At 39.5% G+C, this 23,634-nt stretch overlaps 1 protein-coding gene across 1 annotated transcript; it reads left to right on the forward strand.

Annotated features, from left to right (window-relative positions):
* Positions 1–2,370: 2,370 nt before the first annotated feature.
* LOC108444002 lies at positions 2,371–23,371 on the forward strand. The gene is made up of 14 exons (XM_037544915.1): positions 2,371–2,935; positions 3,075–3,210; positions 3,323–4,246; positions 4,469–4,581; positions 10,474–10,578; positions 15,315–15,347; positions 15,555–15,869; positions 16,747–17,061; positions 17,135–17,419; positions 20,755–21,042; positions 21,759–22,082; positions 22,160–22,294; positions 22,496–22,678; positions 23,077–23,371. Exons 1-14 carry the CDS (start codon positions 2,371–2,373, stop codon positions 23,274–23,276), a joined length of 3,921 nt encoding a protein of 1,306 aa, XP_037400812.1. The 3' UTR covers positions 23,277–23,371.
* The last annotated feature ends 263 nt before the right edge of the window (positions 23,372–23,634 follow it).

Here is a 23,634-nt window from a genome sequence, read left to right on the forward strand (position 1 = left end):
TGATAAAAGTGGGCGACTTCTAGCACATCAGTTAAGACTAATGCACCAAATTAGGGACACTCATGAAAATGTATTGACTCATCCTAAAGACATTAACAAGGTTTTTAAAAATTATTACTCTTCATGATATACTTCGGACAGCCTGATTAACACTACTGCTATGCACTCATTTATAGATAAACTAGCACTCCCGGTTTTAGACCCCTATACTGGCTGAAGAGTTAGATCGCCCATTTACCTTAGGGGAAATCTCTGAGACTATAAAATCCTTCAGTAGTGGTAAATCCCTTGAACCAGATGGGTTTGAAATAGAGTTCTTTAAGAAATTTGACAACCAACTGTCACCTCTTTTGCTGGAGGTATATAACGAGTCCTTGGGAAGGGGTTCCTTGCCCCCTTATATCTCACTTATTGTTAAAAAGGATAAAGATCCCACTTTTTTGCAGCTCATATCGTCCCATCAGTTTGCTTTGTAATGAGCATAAAATCCTAGCTAAGATTCTTGCCAAATGCATTGAGACTGTCCTGCCATCTTTTATATCAGAGGGCCAAACAGGTTTTATCAAAGGGAGGCATTTATTTTCTAACATTTGTAAACTTTTAAATACATTATATACATCTGATAACTTGCAAATTCCAGAAGCTGTTGTTTCACTAAATGCAGAGAAGGCCCTCGACCCTACAGAATGGGACTGTTTATTTTTAGTTCTCAATAAAATTTGGATAGAAAATACATTGATTTCCTGGATTAAGCTGCTCTACACTGCACCATTAGCTCATGTCCATACAAACTCTGTATATTCTGATTATTTTTCTTTACACAGAGGCATGCACCAGGGATGTCCCTTATTGCCCTTTTTGCTGTTGCCATAGAACCTCTTTCAATTACCCTTAAAACTGCTCCTTCTGTAAAGGAATTACTCAGTATGGAATTGAAAATAGGCTTTCCCTCTATGTGGACAATCTCTTGATATATGTAACTCACCTCCTGTCTGCCATTCCAGTTATTAATTCTAATTTAGTAGAATTTGGCTTATATTCAGGCTACAAACTAAACTTCTCCAAAAGCAAATTCTACCAAATTAATGCTGATGCCTCTACAATTACACAAACGGAAATCCCCTTTAGGCTAGTACCTGACAGATTTAAATATCTATGTGTTAATATCACACATAAAAGAACACTCATTCAGGATCCTAATTTCTCCCTTCTGCTTATTAAAATGTGCAGTGACCGGCAAAGGTTGAGTAGCCTTCCCCTCTCTCTAGCAGGTAGGGTACAGTGCATTAAGATGAATGTCCTTCCTGAATTTTTATTTTTATTTCAATGTCTTCCTATTTTTCTCCCTAAATGGTTTTTTGTTTCTATTGATAAGGCTGTCACTGGGTTTATTTGGGGTGGTCGTGTCCCCGTATCAGGAAAGGAATTCTTCAGTGTCCCTGTTCTTCTGGTGGCTTGGCCCTCCCTAATTTTATGTATTACTATTTCACAGCCAACATACAAAAAATTGCTTTTTGGTTTAAATACCATTTATCATGGAATCCCTTTTCTGTCACTTCTCTTTTATTTGTGCCTTGGTTTAATCCTCTCTTCCCATATTCCCCTCTCATTTTTCCTCCAATTCATTAGTGTCTACTCTAAAGATCTGGACCCAGTCTTGCAGAATGTTTCACTTTAATGAGGCATCTGTTTCAAGTCCAATATGCAAAAATCATTATTTAAGCCTGCAACCCTGGACTCCAGATGTATAAGTTAGGAGGGGAGAGGTATTACCACCTTTAAGAATTTCTTTAATGGCACATTTAGCAGTTACTCCACAAATTTAAGCTCCCTAGAACAGACCTTTTTAGATTCTTCCAAGTTTGTCACTGGGCAGAATCCCCTTTTCCCATGTTTCCGGAATGTCCCCCAGCTCTCCCCTGGGATGACTTTTTTACTGTGAAAACTGAGGGAATGCTTATTTCAATTTTTTATAATAAGATTTTGTCTTTTAATAAGACAAAGATTTCTGAGGCCAAGACTAAATGGGAAGCGCAGTTGGATCTTGAGTTGGAGGAAAGATGGTGGGCTGTAGTTTGTGCAGTGTGTCCTCTTGTGCAGTGTTAAACATAATGCAACTGAAAGTTATCCATAGAGCTCATCTGTGCAATGCTAAATTAGCACAAATTTATCCTGAGGTTAAGCCAACCTGTCCTTGCAGCGATGAGGACCCCGCGACCCTCTATCATATGTTTTGGTCTTGTCGCAAATTGGGGCGATTCTGGGACTTTGTATAATCTACTAGTTCAACAGTCTTTAATAAATATCTGAGCCTCTGCCCTCTACTAGCTATTTGTAGCATTTATATTGGCACTACTCAGTTGAAGCAACATGGCGCCCCCCGAGGCAGACGTGTTTGCTCGCTCTGCTCAAGAATGCCGGCTTTTTCTTCTCTTTCTGTGCATTAACGCTCTCTTTACAGTGCACAAGTGCCAGGCACTCTTAACTTACGACAGACAAACTCTGCTGGACATCGCAAAAGACAACATGCACAGATTTAGCGGCTTTATTCCACCGGAGCTACAACCCATTGTCCGCTCCCGCAGCCACCACCACCAAAACCAGGAAGACCCAGACCTACCGACCGCGAGTGAGCACTCTGATCCGAGTAGAGTGCTTCAGAGGCGGCGACGCAAGCGAGGCAAGAGGGGAGGGCTGCATGCTAGGCTAAAGGCTCGCGCTAGCCGACCACCAGTGCCTAGCCTCTTGCTAGCTAACGTGCGGTCACTGGAGAACAAGCTGGACGAGCTGAGAGCTAGGATAACATCTCAGCGGGAAACAAGAGAGTGCTGCGCTCTAATCTTTACTGAAACCTGGCTCTCAGACAGAGTACTGGACAGCGCTATCCAGCCAGAGACTCACTCTGTGCATCGCGGAGATCGCACGGCAGCCTCCGGTAAGGCTAAGGGTGGAGGTGTGTGTGTGTTTGTAAACAACGCGTGGTGTAGAGACATACGGACCGTTTACAAGCACTGCTCACCAGACCTGGAGTTTCTGCTCTGTATATATTAATCCGCGGGCTAACTCTGCGGCAGCGCTCGGCAAACTCCATGACGTCATCAGCGCGTTAGAGACGGCTCACCCTGATGCCGTGTTTATCATTGCCGGTGACTTCAACCAGTGCAACTTACGGACTGTATTTCCGAAATACTACCGTGGACGTTCCAACTCGTGACAATAACATCCTGGATCACGTGTACAGTAATGTACGCGGTGCATACAGGGCTGCACCCCGCCCCCACTTTGGACTCTCAGACCACATCTCCTTGTTCATGGCTTACAGACAAAGGCTGAAACAATCACATCCGGTTACCAAAACAGTTCAAGTATGGTCTCCGGAGACTGAGAGCATACTGCAGGACTGTTTTGCTACGACAGACTGGGATGTGTTTAAAGCTGCAGCCACTACGGAGGACTCTTCTGTCAGCATACAGGAATATGCTGAACATGTGTCTGGCTACATCAGCACGTGTGTGGATTACATCGTGCCCACCACACAAGTGAAGAGGTTCCCCAACCAGAAGCCCTGGATTAACAGTCAGGTACGACACATGCTCCATGCTCGCTCTCTTGCATACAGATCAGGCAATGAGACAGAGTACAAAGCTACGAAGTACAGACTGAGGAAAGTCATCACAGCAGCCAAGAGGCAGTACAGAGAGAAACTGGATGGCTTCTACTCCACTGCTGACTCCAGGCAGATGTGGCAAGGCCTCCAACACATTACAGAATACAGGACCATCACCAGCAACATCAGCTCCACAGACAGCCTACCGGACGACCTCATCACCTTCTACACCCGCTTCGAAACCTCCAGCACTAGCACCGGGAGGTTCACACACACACAGCCCACACAACCCCTGTCCCCCCCTCTGTCAGTATCAACAGGCCAGGTCTGCAGAGCTCTGAGAAAGATCAACCCCCGCAAGGCACCAGGACCAGACAAGATTCCTGGGCGGGCCCTCAGAGCATGTGTGAACGAGCTGGCTAATGTACTGACCTCCATTTTCAATCTCTCTCTCAGCCAGAGCATTGTTCCTACCTGCTATAAAAGGACAGTCATTGTCCCCATTCCTAAGAAGAGCCCCCCCACCAGCCTGAATGACTACAGACCAGTAGCACTCACTCCAATCATTATGAAGTGCTTTGAGAGAGTGGTGCTGGCCCACATACAAGACAGTATACCAGACACGCTGGACCCCCTGCAGTACGCCTACCGTCACAACAGATCCACCTCGGACGCAGTCGCTGCTGCCCTTCACTACTCCCTCTCCCACCTGGAAAACAAAGACTCCTACATCAGGATGCTCTTTGTTGACTACAGCTCAGCCTTCAATACGGTCATCCCACACAAACTCACCCACAAACTCTCCACACTCGGCCTGCACCCCACCCTCTGTGACTGGCTTTTGGACTTCCTGACTGGCAGGCCCCAGTCTGTCAGGATCAGCAACAGGACTTCAGCCAGCATCACCACCTACATCGGCACTCCACAGGGCTGCGTCCTCAGCCCTATTCTCTACACCCTCTTCACCCATGACTGTGTCGCCTCCCACAAGGACAACATCATCCTGAAGTTTGCTGACGACACAGCAGTGATAGGACGTATCACTGGTGGAGATGAAGCAGCCTACAGGAGGGAGGTGACCAGACTGGTGTCATGGTGTGATGTTAACAACCTCATCCTCAACACGGACAAGACAAAGGAGCTGATAGTGGACATGAGGAAGGAGAGGAGACCTCATCGGCCACTTTTCATCCGGGAGCTCGAGGTGGAGAGGGTGAGCAGCTTTAAATACCTGGGTGTCCACATCAGTGAAGACCTCACATGGTCACTGAACACCAAGCAGCTAGTCAGAAAGGCTCAACAGCGGCTGTACTTCCTGAGGAGGCTAAGGAGGTTTGGGATGTCTCCGGTGATCCTCAGCAACTTCTACAACTGCGTCATTGAGAGCCTCCTGACCACCTGCATCACCGTGTGGTACGGCAGCTTGACCGTGATGGATCGTAAATGCCTACAGAGAGTGGTGAAGACTGCAGAGAAGATCACCAATTCTCCACTGCACTCTCTGCAGAACATTTACAACCACAGAGTCCAAAGGAAAGCTGCCTCCATCATCAAAGACCCCACCCACCCCCAGCACGGTCTGTTCAAACCTCTGCCCTCAGGCCGGAGGTATAGGAGTATGATGTGCAAGACCTCCAGGCTAAAGAACTCCTTCTTCCCCACCGCAATCAGAGTTCTGAACCAGAAATAACTATTCACACTTCGGTCTGCCAGACTTAGGTACAGACGTGTGATGTGTACCCCACTGGTAAAGAACTCTTTCCTCAGGAATAACCTGCAACTACTGTCACTTTAACTGTAGCACATGTTTACAATCGCACTTTACTACTCATTTCTGCTGCAGATAATCATGTTCCCGGCAAGGCACAGCACTATTTATCCATACCACTGTAATTTATACATTGCACTATTTCTTGATTAATATATATGGTTGTATATATACTCTTTATATTCTTAATGTTATATCTGGCATTCTTAGCGAGGAGCAAAGTAAGCTTTTCATTGTATATAAGGAAATCTGTTTCCTCTGTACATATGACAATAAACACTTTGAACTTGAACTTTGAACTTGAATTCCTGAGAACTGGACTCAGAACAGAGAACTGGTAGTTCGTTCTCCAGCTCCTTACATTAAATTCTCAAACTGTCATTTTTTTATTTTTATTGCGTATAGGTTTTATGGCTCAGTCCAATTGGGTCAGACTCTGAAGATCAGACACATTTGGCAAATGGCATTGGGTTCATTTCTGGCTGATTCCAGGTTGTTTAGCTGTTCTTCTGTTACAACTGCCACTGAAAAGTTGCTCAGTGGTGATGACACTTTGGCAATTTAGTGTCGTCTCATCTTCAGAGCCTGACCAAATCAGCTGTCGGTCAAATATGATCTTAAAAGTGTTTTTTGTTTGTGGCAAAGTAAGAAGTAAAAACGATCAAATGGCTTGAGCATCTACTACAGCTCTCAAAGTCATTGCTTAGCAACGTGTGTCTTAGTGGAGTGATCATGTTTTTGATAAACTTGTGATGTTGTGGTGAAATAACAGCACAGTTAGAACACCTCTCAACCAATCAGCTTATGTAGCTGGAATTTACTGTTGTATAATTCCCTATAAAGCATGCGTCCACTCTTGATGACCACTTTTTTTTTTACTCCAAATTCAAATCAGGCAGATGAAATGTACATATTAAAGACAGAAACAAAACAGCAAACTTAAAAACCACACCATTAAGCATCCTACACTAAAGCATACTGCCACAGCGGGTGTGAAAAATGCTTTTTTTATTTCTATCTCACCTCTGATGACTTAATGCATGGAAGTAAACAGCCCACAGATCACTACCGGCAAGGACAATGCAAATGTTTCTTTAATTCATGTGACTTTTTATATTTGTCTTTGTAAATGGTAAATCCCGTTGTTCTGCCAAAGTATCAGGTATTGTTATTATAGATCCTCCAGGCACATCCTTTGTATCTGGAGCTACAAATTCAAAGTGCATTCACACGAACAATAGATTGCTGCTAAAATAACTCTAAGCTTGATCAAAATAATGGCAGATAGTGGTACCGTTACTGAGCAGTGATAGGAGGAATAAAAGAAGCTGACATTCAGGAAGGATGTAGCGAGCATCCAGATTATAATCAACCGTAACACTGTGACAAACCTGCTTATTCCACTGTGTCACTAGTAAAGTGTCCACCATAAGTCAGGACAGGTGGTTAGATTTTCTCATAATCACATTCAATAAAGGTAAAAGAAAAATGCCCTGAGTCTGGATTTAGATCGATATGTGACTGAAATGTAGACTTTCAGCTTTAGTTTAGAAAAATGTAACATTTAGCAATTACAGACATTTTTAGTCCCTCCATTATACTTATGGGCTTTACTATAGATAGATACAACCTATATTCAATTGAATACACTACAAAGACAAGATATTTAATGTTCAAACAGATAAACCTTATAGTTTTTTTAAATATTCACTCATTTTGAATTTGGTACCTGCAGCACATTCCAAAGAAGTTGGGACAGGGGCAACAAACGACTGGGAAAGTTGAGGAATGCTCAAAAAACACCTGTTTGGAACATTCCACAGGTGAACAGGTTAATTGGAAACTTGTGAAAATTGTGAGTGTCATGATTAGGTATAAAAGGATAATCCCTGAAAGGCTCAGTCATTCACAAGCAAGGATGGGGCGAGGTTCACCACTTTGTGAACAACTGCGTGAGCAAATGGTCCAACAGTTTAAAAACAACATTTCTCAACGTTCAGTTGCAAGGAATTTAGGGATTTCATCATCTACAGTCCATAATATCATCAAAAGATTCAGAGAATCTGGTGAAATCTCTGAAAGTATGCGGCAAGGCAGAAAACCAACATTGAATGCCCGTGACCTTCGATCCCTCAGGCGACACTGCATTAAAAACCGACATCATTTTGTAACGGATATTTACCACATGGTCTCAGGAACACTTCAGAAAACCACTGTCAGTGAACACAGTTCGCCGCTCTGTCTACAAGTACAAGTTAAAACACTGGCATGCAAAGCAAAAGCCAAATATCAACAACACCCAGAAACGCCGCCGGCTTCTCTGGGCCCGAGCTCATCTTAGATGGACTGACGCAGAGTGGAAAAGTGTCCTGTGGTCTGACGAGTCCACATTTCAAATTGTTTTTGGAAATCATGGACGTCGTGTCCTCTGGGCCAAAGAGGAAAAGGAATGTCCAGATTGTTATCAGTGCAAAGCTCAAAAGCCAGCCTCTCTGATGGTATGGGGGTGTGTTAGTGCCCATTACATAAGTAACTTGCACATCTGTGAAGGCACCATTAATGCTGAAAGGTACATACAGGTTTTGGAGCAACATATGCTGCCATCCAAGCAACGTCTTTTTCAGGAACGTCCTGCTTATTTCAGCAAGACAATGCCAAGCCACATTCTGCACGTGTTACAACAGCGTGGCTTCATAGTAAAAGAGTGCGGGTACTAAACTGGCCTGCCTGTAGTCCAGACCTGTCTCCCATTGAAAATGTGTGGCACATTATGAAGCGCAAAATACGACAACAGAGACTCCGGACTGTTGAGCAGCTGAAGTTGTACATCAAGCAAGAATGGGAAAGAATTCCACCTACAAAGATTCAAGAATTAGTGTCCTCAGTTCCCAAACGCTTCTTGAGTGTTGTTTAAAGGAAAGGTGATGTAACACAGTGGTAAACATGCACAACTTCTTTGGAACGTGTTGCAGGCATCAAATTCAAAATGAGTGAATATTTGCAAAAAACAATAAAGTTTATCCGTTTGAACATTAAATATCTTGTCTTTGTAGTGTATTCAATTGAATATATGTTGAAAAGGATTTGCAAATCATTGTATTCTGTTTTTATTTATGTTTTACACAACGTCCCAACTTCATTGGAATTGAGGTTGTAGATAGATAGATAGATCGAACGAACAAACGAATTAACCACAACCTGCATTCAGAACACACCCACAAAACAGTTGATTGTAATAAAAAACAAGGTCACTTGAACAGTGCAGCTACTGAAGATAAACTCCACTCTAAAACCAGCACACATGGGTCTCTACTATGTTCAAATTATTATGATGTTCACAATGTTTTATTGCTATTATTGCTTTTAGCAGTTGCAGTTCTAAAATTGAGACTGCTGCAGCCTCCTCCACTCCCCAATTCAATTGTCTAGCCACATTTTTGTTGCCTGTAAGTGCAAATCACCATGTAGACTACTTCTGATCATAATTCTCAGACAGCTCAGTAGCACAGTAACAACAGAAAAATATGTAGCTCTAACTTAACCTTTTAACTGTCACCCCATTTTTGCCTGATCCATCATCCAAAAGCAGCAAAAGCAGCTCTCTTCTCACATACTTTGGGCTACAGCCATGATCTTGGTCTCATCTAAAAGCAAACATTCTCAAAATTTTTCGCAACATTTGTAATGATTGTTTTGAATTACTGGCACAGAGTAACAGAGCCTAGAATGGAGGAGTTCATTTCCTCCTGACTCATAGAGCTCTGAACTGATATTCTGACTTATATATATATATATATATATATATGTGGAAAAATTGTACCAAATATTTTGGTAGAGACAACTTTTTTAAAACACAAAAAAGTACTGAACTGCAGAAAGTATGTGTTTTGGTAGTGACATTCTTAATGTTCCACACTGATATTCAGACTTTGGGACACAGTTACTTCAAAATGATGGAATGTAACTGCTCACTATGTGGCCATGAGAGATGCAGTCTCACTTCCTGCTCTAAAGTGTTTTGGTACTGACATGAAAGCAAGGGACAGCAGTTTTTAAAGAAACTCCTGATTAATCTAAATCTATCAACTTCACATTAAAATAATAATAAAAAAATAATTATAAAGAAAAAACACTGAAAAAAGTGTAAGCATTATTTTCACAAGCGTAACTTTAGGGGTTTGGGTTTGGGACAAACACCTCCCAACAGAAAATATCATATAAATAATGATTTTTTGTATATTTAGTTTATTACTATCTATATTAATGTCTGAAATTTAAAGAGATTCATAACAAAGTCCTTGAAAATATAAAAGGCCTGAAGACTTAACAGTTTTTTTTCCTGTGTAACTGGTGTCTGAATTAACTTGGTAGAATGGGCCATATATAGCGTTTGTTATGCTCCAAAGATTTTTGGAGGTGTTTTTTTTTTCCACTTATTCAGATGTCAGGTTCCTTCTGCTGAGAGTAAAAAACTATTCACTGTAGCTTTCATTGTTCTATCATTTATGCTTGCTTGGTTTTTGCATCTCTAGAGTAAAATGTAAAGGGGAAGTAACAGAGAAGAGCCTTTTAACACTTTAGTCATGTTTAGTGAGGTATTGCAGTTTGTGTACTATGTGTTTCGGGATTTGGTCTCTTTCCCTGCAGCATGTTGGAAACTACAGGAGCGAACCTGACCAGGAATAAAATAAAACAGATGTTTATCTGTCAAGGGGGTAAACTTGTGGAACAGATGTGACAATTAAGTTTAAGAAAATGGTAGGAAATAAATATAAAACTGAGGTACCAAAAACAAAAGGGTTGAAAAATCTGTGTTTCAAGCTAAAAACTGAACTCTTATGATTCTCTGATGAAAATACATGACATGCCCATAGAGCAGAATGAAAACATCGAAAGATAAACAGGAAAATACAAAGCACTCATTATAAAATGAGGAAAAAGCTGAGATAACTGAAATGTTTGAAATAATTTACTTTTGACAGAAATTACAAATCAACTGTGGTGTGTGCCTCCAAGTGTTAAGAGTATAGCATTTACAAAACAGGAAAAGGGTGAAAAGGAACTGAAACTTCACTTCAGCAACCTCTATAAAACTCAGCCATCAGCACTGCAAGAGCAGAACCGCCTGAAGCCAGTGGCGCACACTGGATTAACATCCAACTGAACATGGACCCAAAGACCAGGATGCTCACTTTAATGCTCGGTAAATTCAACTTAAACATTTGTCAATTATTTTTTAGCAATACTGACAGTATTGTTGTATGGCACATATGAAGCTGTATATGAAATAGTTATATTGTTCCATTATGTCTGATCTTACAGTGAAGCATAAATTCTTTTGGAGAGAGAGAAGCAGTCATGCCCACTTGACTGTTTTTTGAAACAAATTGAAAATATATACCTGATCTACTAATGAATTAATGTAAGGAAATGTTTGGATTGTTTGGTTTTGGTATAACATTTCAACTCACCCTTCATTAGGGTGAACTTGATTATGGAGACAATGAAAAATACATTACAACAACAGCAATGTTATGTATGCCTTGTTCACAGTAATTACCTTGTGTTTGGGCATGGGTGTGCCAAGACGCACGGGGCTCATCTCAAGATGAGACACTGCCTTAATAATGAGAGAAATGTTTCACAAGATGGTTCTTCAAGGGTTCTTTAGTAAAGAAAATGGTTCAAGGTGTGTGTGTGTGTGTGTGTGTGTGTGTGTGTGTGTGTGTGTGTGTGTGTGTGTGTGTGTGTGTGTGACTGAGTGAGTGAGTAGGAATGCAGGTTTTTATTTTACTTTATTTTCTATTTATTTTATCTTATTCCCTATATGTGAATGTCTGTCCATCTTTTTTTCAAGAGTGTAACCAATGGACAGGAGAATGCGTGTGTTTTATATGCACTCAATAATCCGATAACTGCAGAAAATCAGATTTTGTCAGTACTCCAATCAACACTTTTACATGCACTTGAGTAATAAGATAATGGGCAAACTCCAGGTCTACATGAGTAGACCTGGAGTAGATACTTAATAATGAGAGAAATTTTACACAAGATGGTTCTTCAAGGGTTCTTTAGTAAAGAAAATGGTTCAAGGTAGAACCACGTACACTCAAATAACCTTTTGCATGATTGAGATTCTTTGCATAGTCAGATGGTTCTTCAGATTGATGGAGAATATATTGTATATGGGTCTTTATACAACAGTTAGTTCCTTCCAAGCTGATTGGTTGAGAAGCGTTCTTGTTTTTCACAAACACTATCACTCCGCTGAGATGCCATTGCTAAGCAACAACTTTGACAGGAGATGCTCAAGCCATTTGACTGTTTTAACTTTGCCACAAACAGAAAACGGACACTTTTAAGATCATATTTGACCGACAGCCAATTTGGTCATACTCTGAAGATGAGACGACACTAAATTTCCAAACAGTCAGTTGGTCTGTGTGGAGCTCGTTACTCTGAAGTGGCAACAAGCTGCTTGTTAAGGAACTATAATTTGGCAGAAGGAACTGCCAAAATTAAAACATATTAAACGCAGCGCTCACTGCCCAATTTATTAAATTCTTAGTTTATTTATTTAACTGTTGTATTAAAGCAATGGAACACTCGAGGAGTGTGTTATCACTATAACATAATGGCTGTGATGATCTACGGCCACCAAATCACAGCCGTGATTTTATTTGCAATAACACACTACCTCTCTAACCTTTTTTGAAATGGGTTCTATATAGCACCAAAATGAGTTCTTCTGTTGTTATGATGTCAAGCTCCAAAAAAGTCTACAAAGAACTATTTAAAGCATATTCTGCTGCAATCAGAAGAACCATTTTTTTAAATGTGTAGATCTTACTGTAAGGAGGTTTTGCTGTATTAGTATCATTCTACTGAAAACTACTGCTACATTGCAAAAGATATGTTCATTTAATATGACAGATATGTGTCCATACTACTCTTATAACCAACTGAAAATTCATGATCTCAACAGATGTGTACAACTGACCATTCAGAAAAAACTACAGTGAATTTAGTACTGGCCAACAACCCAAAGATCCTATATATAATCCAATGAAATTAATGAATTATGCCCAAGCAGCAGCAATTATCAATATTAAAAACATTTTACAAAATGAAATTAGTGGTGTGGTGGATGCTAACCTGGACAGAACACTCTTAAGAGAGATGGTGCTTCAAGGGTTCTATATTCAGCCATGAACACTCACCGAACCCTTTCATGATTAAAGAGTTCTTTGCATGGTGAAATGGATCTTCAGATTGGTGGGGAATTTTTGTGTATGGTATTTGTATAAAGTATTTTTTTTTGTTTAGTGTTCAATATAGCACCTTTTTGACAATGGTTCTATATAACACTAAAAAGGTTCTACTATTGTCACGATGTCAAGCTTTCAACAACAGTGTTTGGTGTTACAAAGAACCCTATACAACACATTCTCCATCAAGCTAAGCAACCTAAAGCTAAAGAATTTCGTCATGCAAAGAACCCTTTAATCATGAAAATGCTTTGCTGAGTGTTCATGGTTCAATATAGAACCCCTGTCTCTACTAAAGAACCCATGCATGACTGTATGACTGTGTGTGTGTGTGTGTGTGTGTGTGTGTGTGTGTGTGTGTGTGTGTGTGTGTGTGTGACTGAGTGAGTGAGTAGGAATGCAGGTTTTTATTTTACTTTATTTTCTATTTATTTTATCTTATTCCCTATATGTGAATGTCTGTCCATCTTTTTTTCAAGAGTGTAACCAACGGACAGGAGAATGCGTGTGTTTTATATGCACTCAATAATCCGATAACTGCAGAAAATCAGATTTTGTCAGTACTCCAATCAACACTTTTACATGCACTTGAGTAATAAGATAATGGGCAAACTCCAGGTCTACATGAGTCAGACAGTAATCAGACTTCTGCTTTACAACCAGCAAATAAACTTACAGAAGAAGACGAGACGTAAACATAACAAAAAACTCAAACTTCATACCGAGGCTTTTATTTTAAACACAGTGCCACTTTACCTGAAAATATGAACATACATCACCCACAAGATGAATAATATTTAAATCTTTAATTTAGTGTTTGGTTTCAGTGCCACTCCAAAAGTGTTTGGTTTAAATGGACTGAGAAATCTGATTACTGAGCTAAAATCCAGACTCTTTATCAGATTTTTAGGTCGGAGTATGGTGTTTACATAACCATTTGAATAATCGGTTAACTGCAGAAATCCGATTACGATGGGATTATTGAGTGCATGTATATGCACTTGTCGGTTCATGCTAACAAGTCTTTTTGGTCTTTTTCACTATTTTTGTTTTCTAAATATATGCATGGCAATGTTAATACTAGTTGTTTCATTTATAGTAAATAACACAGGTAAACGCCAAAGGAGGTGGAGAAGGTTAGATAGTTTAAAATCAAGTTTGGGGCACTTCACAGTCTAGTCTAGGTGAGAGAAACTGTGGTAAAATTTTGCAAAAGTTTTGCTCTAAATGATCCTTGCCATTAAAAAGACCCAGGGCTGTCGTCTAACAGCCAGAGCCTAGACATAGTCCTGAGTCTAGGAGACAGTCACCATCATCCCACGTCTTTGAGTTACCACACTTTTACATCAGACATTTTCAATTCTTCTTTGAGTTGATTTGAAGTGATTCTTCAGTTTTTTAAGTTTATTTTCAAGTACGTAAAGTGCTTGTATGTTACTCAGTAATATTCACAGGTCCAGAGAACAGTGTCCAGATACTATGGTCTCGCCACAACTTCCCTCTGAATGAGCCACGATGATGCTTTTTAACTTGATGTGCAGCAGTATGCACTTTCTATGTGAAATCAGCTTGTTGGCTTAGAGGTTTCATCTTGCTGATGTTTTTAAAAAAGAAGAACTCCAATCCCTTCATGTCTTCAGCTGTCAACTTTGAGTTGGACATCCCCAACATCCTTCTTACTGTCTGTAGGTACAAACTGGGCTTCATTTGGTTCATTTCAAATGGTTCTGTACAGAAACATGAACACTCAAAGAACTACCTGCATACTGGTTCTTTGCATGGTGAAATGGTTCTACAGAATGTGTTGTATATTGTTCTTTGTGGAACCTTTTTGAAAAGGGTTCTTTTATTGTTACAAGCTTGACATCATAAACAATAGCAGAACCCTTTTCGGTGCTGTACAGAACCATATCGCTGCTGTCAGAAGAAAATCTTCTGTTGTTTTTTTAGTCTTTGACATATTTTAAAAACACCTGTTGTTACATTGTGTGTAAATTTCATGACGAATGGACCAAAAGAAACAGCCCAAAATGACTTGGGGAAAAAAAGTCTGGCTCCATTGACTTACATTAAAAGTAAAGTAGGTTTTTCCTTTTCCTGAAAAGTTCATTTTGGAGAGGTTATCTTCTGGCAACAGTGATATACAACACAGTCTCCATTAATCTTAAGAACTATTTCACCATGCAAGAAAACCCTTTATTCAACCAATTGTTTTTTAACTGTTTTTGGTTCTATATAGAACCACTGTCTTTCCAAAGAACCTCCAAATAAGCATCTTTTTAAGGGAGTTGTCTTCCCAATTGTTTTTTTTTTTTTCGGCAAGAATTTATTGATTTTAGCAGTGTCAAAATCATTTGACCTTTTTCCCATTTCTCTATAATCAGTCTAATTTCTTCATGTTTGCATTCACCAAAAGCAGAATTTTGATGACACAGTACCACAAGCTTTTTATTATTTCTATGTATTTTTCATTTATTTGTAATTAACAATCAACAATTCATGCAACCTCTTTGAACAATTCAGACCTTCCTCACATTGAGGTAGCTGATTTATGCATTAGAAAAGGTGATTAACAAAACCTTCCACAGAAATAATCCTACAGCTGCTATTAGGATTATTGTCTGAGACTTTATTAGTTGGTTTAACAAAAGCAATGTGTTCTTTGTTTCAGTAGCCAGTGCTCTCAGTGCTTCAGTATTAACTGGTAAGTGACCTTTTAGTGAATAACAGTATGAATATGTATGCAGTGAATACAATGAAGACTGATCACTTAATGTGACTTCAACTTGTACCACCATAGCATCACATAGTACTGAAGGTCCAGACAGCATGTCAAATTAGGACTGAAAGCAAGCAAGACTATAGGACTAATCTAATTTTGGCTAATAAAATTGTGGTATTTTTGCTCTAGATGGTTTAAATATAAGGCTTGTCGATGGTGATGGTGTCTGCTCTGGTAGAGTGGAGGTCTATTATAACGGCCAGTGGGGAACAGTATGTGATGATAGCTGGGACGACAAAGATGCTGCGGTGGTGTGCAGAGAGATGGGATGTGGCAGAGCAAACAAAGCCACAGAAAGTGCCCACTTTGGTCGGGGACATGACCCAATATGGATGGATGATGTGTATTGTTCCGGACGTGAAAGCTCCATCACAGCATGCAGGCATAATGGATGGGGTAAACACAACTGTAACCATAATGAAGATGCTGGTGTTGTGTGCTCAGGTAAGAAAACCAAATGTCAAATCACATAATATTATAAGTAGTAGGAGGCACACAGAATCATCCGTTATACCAGTTAAAATTCTTCCTCAGTTATGGGTTTTGTTTGGACCATTTGACCAGTGTGCCACAAATGTACCAACTTAAATGTTGCAGCCGTTATATTCAAGTGCCTGTACAAGAGCCTGCATTTCACTGCTGCAACAGACAAGTTAGTATATAAAGGCAACTGTAACCTTGCAGAAATTCAGATATGCCTTAACATTTAGCACTTTTTGCCAGTAAGCAATACTGACATCTGTGTACCATTCAGTTCTAATTTTACAAATAAAAAAATATTTCAGATTGACTTGTAAAATGGTTCTTATGAAAAAACAAAGAATAAAAAAGTTAACATATGAACATTGGTTTATTTATAAATACACACATACTTGAATATATACTGAAACTTTGGTTAGTTTTTTCTGTTTTGTCCTGGCTCTGATTTTTTACCTACACATCAATCAGACTCACACTGAGCAGAAGGTAAATAAAAATAGAATGCAATGTTATGCAAATCATTTAAAGCACATATTTAAACGAAAAAAAACTACAAAGGCAACAAATCAAATGCTGAAACTGAGAAATTTTGTTATTAAAATATTTTTTAACGTGATATATACTACTGTCAATGAAATGTAGTGTTTAAATGATGCGCACATCACTGCATTTTGTTTTTATTTACATTTTGTAAAGCGTTCCAATTTTTGGGGAAATGGGGTTCTATTTGACTGATGTATATATGGTATGACACATCATAATTTTGAAATACAGTCATCAATTTTAAATACTAAGTGGTAAATACACTCAAATAGATTTTTTCCCCCATATGATAAATCAGGTCCTGATGAGATCAGGCTGGTGAATGGTAAGAGTCGCTGTTGTGGCAGAGTAGAGATCAAACACAACGGCTGGTGGGGAACAGTGTGTGATGATGACTGGGACATCAATGATGCAGCGGTGGTTTGCAGACAGATGGGATGTGGCAAAGCAGTCAGCGCACACAGCGATGCCCATTTTGGTCAGGGAAGTGAATCAACATGGCTTGATAATGTTGGGTGTAGAGGAACTGAGAATTACTTAACTCAGTGTTCACACAGAGGATTTGGAAAGGAGGACTGTGGACATGAAGAAGATGCTGGAGTTGTGTGTTCAAGTAAGTAATAATTTTAACATCAGTTTACTCTTTAAATACATTTACAACATTACTGATCATATTCCTTTAACAGATGTCCTAAAGAGTCCCTCACTCACCCTGACCTCATTACCCTCTGCTGTCTCGCCTGGGGAAGCTGTTCAGTTCAAATGTGCCTTAACCAACCCAACCTGCATCTCTGCAAACTTCCGTTTGTACAGTAATGGCAGAGCAGTAAAATCCCAAATATCTGAATCTTCAACAACATTTTTTTTGACTGTGGATTCCTCACATCAGGGTCAGTACAGCTGTGACTATTCATACCAGGGAAGTAGCTCCATCACATCCTCCAGAAGCAACTCCATTGACATTACTGTGGGTGAGTGCATAGATAACATAAAAATACGTTCACTTTAACAATAATAATGCGATCATTTGAAACCAATTCGGCAAATTCTATCCTAATTTAAAGGAATTACTGAAGGCTATTTTGAAAATGTGACTTTAAAATATGTGTTTGGCATGAATGCTGGTATACACTATGTCCGGTGATGTTAGCACAGTACTATCACTCATTAATCTAACTTAGACATTCTTTCCAGAATTCTTAATAAACTCAGAACTGTACATTTCTCACCATGTGTGTAGGGGGATGTTTTTTATTAGTGTCTGCTGACCGAAGGCTCTAATGTCTGCAGGTGTTGTGAAGAATGTCAAAGGGCTTTTCAAGTTTGTCATCACTTTTGCTCGGTCAGTTGCAGGCAAATCAAGTGGTCTTTATTGTCATTCCTCACCATCACTTGCATACATTGGAACAAAATGTTGTTCTTCAGGCCCAAAATGCAAAACAGCAGTGTATTACACATGACCACACTGAGTGCCGACACACACACACAAAATGCACAAAGGACAGGACAATAAAAACACAGAACAATAAATATACATGGCAAATACACATGATGCCAACTAGACAGGATAACAAAACAATTTACACAAGTGGGTGGGTGTCAAAACATAATTTGAGTGGAGAAACTAGTGCAACAATTGTCAATTTTACAGTGTACAGAAAGACTGAGGTCCCATAGCAGCATTTTTTTTATTAAATTGCAGGTGTGCAGTGATGGTTTAGGAATGTGTTTTCTGGTGTGCAGAGGAGGTAAAGAGGTATGTTGTCAGTCAGTGGTGGATGATGGAAAGAGTCAGTGCATTCAGTAATCTGACTGCTTCAGGAAATAAGCTGTTCCAGAGACTGGAGGTGGTGGAACGATTGCTCTGGGACCCCCTGTCAGACTGAAAAATGGTCAAGAGTTTATGAAAGGAGTGGGTGAAGGCGTCCACAATGCTGGTGACCTTGTGAATGTGGTAGGATGCGTCGATGCTGTGTAGAGCCTCAGTGATCTTCTAAGCTGTTCCCTTATCATATAGGCCACTCTTTATCATCTCCCTGTAGAATGTATTAAGTATGGAAGGGTGGAGGTTTGCTCTTTTCATCCTCTACAGGAACTGAAGTCATTGCTGGATGTTCTTGAATAGGTGGGTGGGGTTGAGAGCCCAGGTGAGGTTGTTAGTGATGTTCACACAAACGAACCTGGAGCTTTTGACTGTCTCCACAGTTGAACCATTGGTGTGCAGTGGACAGAGATCATTGCTGTTCACCTGGAATCAACAGTCATTCCTTTTGTTTTACCAATATATTTGTTTTATTACATTTACATTTGTGGAATTTGGTTGATGCTCTTATTCAGAGCGACTAACAATTTGATCATTGTACACAGGTAGGCCAAGGTAGTGTTATGAGTTTTGCCTTATTGGTATAGTGTAGGGAGGTTGCCCTGGTGGGGGATTGAACCCCAATCTACAGTATAGAAGGCAGAGGTGTTAACCACCACACTATACCAACCGTATTAGATAGATTAGTTGTCAAAATGGTCAAGATTAGCTAAGAGTCCCAAACTTTGCTCAGAGAGAAATTTTCCCAAAGACATAGATCTTTGGTCTAGGTCCCAACCCTAGTTCTGGAGAGCCTGGAATACACCAATTTCAACGCAGGAGGGGCTTGTAAATTAGACAGTACAACTGAATTATAAGAGCCTGTAACATGAATAATGCACTATACAAAACTGCAATTAATATTTGAAGAAAAATAAAACAAATTAGTGTTTACAGTGACAAGGCCCATCCACATGATGGCGAAAAGATATTTTTGGGAAAATGCTGTTCTCACTGAGTATATATATATAGCATATATAAATAGCAAACAGCATGAACTTTAATAATAGCTTTGAAAGACAATAGTGATGCACAGTAAGTAGTGGCATCAAATAAATATTCCACAAACCATTTCAGGACTCTAGAGCTCTGTTCACACCGCAGGTAAAAGTGAGCCAAATTCAATCTTTTTCTTTATATGTGACACAGATGTTACAAAAAAAACACACTGAATCTGACATGTTCAATTCTGACTTGAGACTCTTTCATATGTGGTACTGAATTAATTTCCATATGCAATCTGTGACAATGCGACTCAGCCTGAACAGCCAGATCGGAATTCCTGTGACTTTTACGCCAATCCAACTCAACATTCGTCATCATTTTTGCTGAGACTCATAAACATTTAGGTTGATGTTTTTTGTACCAAAAAATTAGAAGAGATGTATCCAGAACCCTCTGTGCTCTTCAAAAGAGATTATGAAAGAAATGGCCAACTGCGGCTGTAGGAGAACAAGGCTGCAGCGTCAAAGAACAGTTCAAAGTCTGAAAGCAAAGTTTAAAGAATCCAAGGATGTGAACCAAAGAAGTGACCGCTGCCTTTTTAGAGCTCTAACACTTTCTGGGTGATGAGCCCAGCTGTCAGTCAGTGAAGCTGGCTCCTCTGATGCTGGTGAAGATAAAGCTGATCTTCCAGGAGTGATTGGTGTTAGTTGACAGTCGTGATTGTTTACCTCTGGATGAGCCGTGTGAAGCAATGCTCTGTTCTTTTGTGCATGCGGGTCAGTTTAGGAGCTGATCTTTTCAAACTGATGTCACATTTGAAAGAATACTTTTGAAAGATACTATAAGCAGCAAAACAACACAATCGGATTTGGTGAGAAAATCAGTTTGAGCCACTTTTCCCAGTTGTGTAAACGTAGCCTATTAATACACATGACTAAATTCATGTCTCAGCTCTTAGCAGCATCACCTACATTAATTAATTTCTTGTGTCCAAATGAAAGATGACATCATACTAGATCCACATCATACTGCATTTACTGAACTACACACTTGTTCTTTTATTTTTATGAATATTAAGCTTCAGCTGACATGCTATCCTGCCCCTGATTTAGTGAAGAATTACCAGATATAAAGGTAAAGGAAAATGGTTTGATTTTTTACCAGAATATAAGAACGTATTACCAGCACAAGTTTTTTTTTTTTTTTATAATCTAAGTAAGTGTCTTGCCTCATATTCTTGAATCTTATAAGAATTAGTCTTCAGTCTCCTTTATCAATGCTTACAGTCAGCAATTACCAATTGTGCACTTTGTTATTCCCAGAAATGAGAGTGTAGCTGTCACTACATGTTTGCATCATGGTTTACAGTTACTCAAAGAGCTTTTCTGGTTTCTGTGTAACACATTTGTAAAGGGCATCTGCTTTGCTAAGAAAGTAATGAATGCAAACCACTTAAGTGAACTGCAAAAAATTCTCACGGTCAAATATTTCCTTTTCCAGTAATTTTACAAACTCCACGCATCTCTCTCCACCCCACCAAGGAGGTTGCATGGGGACAGAAGGTTGACATCACCTGCTCTGTAGAAACCCAGTTCAAAGGTGGATCCTTCACTCTGATACAGAACTCTGGGTCATTTAGAGAGACCAAGAGTGGAACCTCTGTCACCTTCAGTTTACCAAAAGTGGACTTTGTTCATGAGGGGTCTTACTACTGCCAGTACCAGACCAGAGTGTCCAGTCGTGATTTCAGTTCTCCACAGAGCAGCTCTGTTCATTTCTCTGTTGTAGGTAAGACAATTCTGTACAGTATTTTGAGTTAAAGCTTGGCTGATACTTTGCATGTTTTAATATGTCATTTTAATGTTTTGTCATTGAGGAGTCTTCAGTTTTCAAGTCCAGAAAGCATGGTATGTTTCTGCTATGCTCGTACCTTCAAAGAACAATGAAATATCTTTTAATAATTCCCTGATTGGTTACGCATTAAAGTATTATGGATCCAATATCAACAAAATGATAACCACTCAAGAAAATCCTTTGGCATTAGAGGACATTAGCATTATTGCAGTGGCAGCTACTTGCAAAGCAAATTAAGAAAATGACAAACGGCTTTTAATTCATTACTATATATTTTACACAAAAAGAAATTTATGTAGTTGTCATTAACAAGCAGGTTTGGTGGGCCTCTGTTGTGACAATACTATTATTCACTACTGCTGATGCAGTATTAAGTTCTCTTTCATATTCCCGTCTGGTATAGAATCTCCCTTAAATATATGAATACCCACTGTAATTCACTTGGCAGGGAACTATTAGGGCAATTGGAATGTACCTTAACGGCATGACCTACACATTTTCCAAAAGTGGGCTTTGCTCAGGACAAACCAGAGTGATTTTTCCACAAAGTAGTTCTGTTGCTTTGTTGTGGCAAACACTATGTTTGGAGTTTTTGTGTTGAAGCCTGTCTGCTATTTTACAGTTTTTAAAAGTTTTTTTTCTCTTTACAGTGAACTTGTTGCAGCCCGATATTTCCTTCAGTGATCCTGATGGAAGGATCTATTGGGGAACTCAGTGGCAAGAGGCAACCAGGGGCTACAGCTTCTCCATCATCTGCTCCACCAAACCACAGTATCCAGGAGGCTCTTTCCACTTGGAGTTCAGTGGATCCAGTATCACCAGAACTCAGTCAGCTGTTAACCACTCAACCACCTTCTTCTTTCCTGGGGCAGATTTTATCCACCAGGGAAACTACAGCTGTGTTTATGAAGTAAACGTGTCTTCACGCACATTTAGCTCTCCTACCACTGAACTCTTGGCTGTCTCTGTGAAAGGTACAGTAACAGGCACCAGTCTTTGTTTGCTCCTTTGGTCACTTTAAAGAAAATCTTAATGGTGATTTCTCTCACAGCATCACTGGCTCTCTTCATCGGTTTTGGAGTGGCAGCAGGACTGTTACTCATATTAGTGCCAGTCATCATTTTCTTCATAAGAAAATGCACAAAACAAAAGGACCAGATGGCTGTTAAAATGGATCACAGACTTTGTGAGTACTTTTTGTTTTGAATCAAGTCGTATTTTCATTATGTTCATAAAACAATGTTTTTAAAACTGAACTGAGAATCTCTGCTGTTGACGACTGGTACTCAAATAACAAGTTCTTGGTGCAGATAAATTTGCTGCCTCATTAACAAATAAAATTTTTCATGTTCTAATGAGTTAATTTTTTCACACAATTCTTCTGTAGGTGCCGAAAACACATACAGGATTACTGGAGGCAAGAATGAAATGGATCATTTTGACGACTCTGAAGATTACGAAAACGCAGAAACAATTTTTTGCCAGAAAGAAGACTCAGATGATTCTAGTGAGGACTATGTTAATATAGAGGATGAAATGGAGAATATCAGACTGGGCAATGGCTATGCAGGTGAATACATTTATATAAATTGCGCAGGATAGTGTAGCAAATTAAATAATTAACAATCAAATACCATCCTAAAAGAAAGAGAAACTAAGTTTGTATCTCAATTTACACACTAGTCCAGTATGTAGTGAATAAGTACTTAGGGAATATGAATTCAGGCACTGGCCATGTCCCTGATAGTAGGAACTTTGGGGCACTGAGTGACTCAAAAAGTGTGGCACAGATGCCAAGATACTGATTTCTGGGCAGTAACCCTAACTACTGAACTAAGGGACCTCTTTAATACCTTAAAGCATATGTACAGTATATAACATTTAAACTATATTTAGAAAAAAGCTGCAGTAATATTTGATCAATGTCATTTTTCACTTTTCACAAAGCGTATTTTCATGATTCTATAGGTGTCAAAACCTCATGGGGGATTACCTACACAGGGAACAAGTTTGATGACGATGATGATGATGATGATGATGATGATGATGATTATGAAAATATAGAAGTCGCTGTCCACCAGAGAGAGGATTCAGATATCTCTGATGAGGACTACGTTGACATAGATATGGATACACAGAAAATGTCTGAGGATGACTATGAGGATTAACAAATTTATTCAAACATGGATTAGGATGTAAAAACTTATCCAGTGTCACTTTAATCCAAACTTATTTTAAATTAATAAAAAATAATCAATGGTAAGTCATCAGTCATCCTTCATCATTTAACTTGAGTTTGAAGTGAGCTACTGCAAAGCATGAATGTACTTGTTTTTGGACCTATGTTCACTGCCACTTTTAGGTGAGCCCAGATACCTCCTATTTCTTCTGTTATATCAAAACAATGCATGCTGAACGCTAGGGGGTGCTCATGAGCGAATCCTCAATGAAGGGGAGTCAACAGAGCTAAACAGCTAAAAAGGAAAAACATGTTTCTAACCATTCATGACAGAACATCTTTTAATT

This window comes from Pygocentrus nattereri, chromosome 14 (genome assembly GCF_015220715.1).
Source record: "Pygocentrus nattereri isolate fPygNat1 chromosome 14, fPygNat1.pri, whole genome shotgun sequence".
NCBI classification, from domain to species: domain Eukaryota; kingdom Metazoa; phylum Chordata; class Actinopteri; order Characiformes; family Serrasalmidae; genus Pygocentrus; species Pygocentrus nattereri.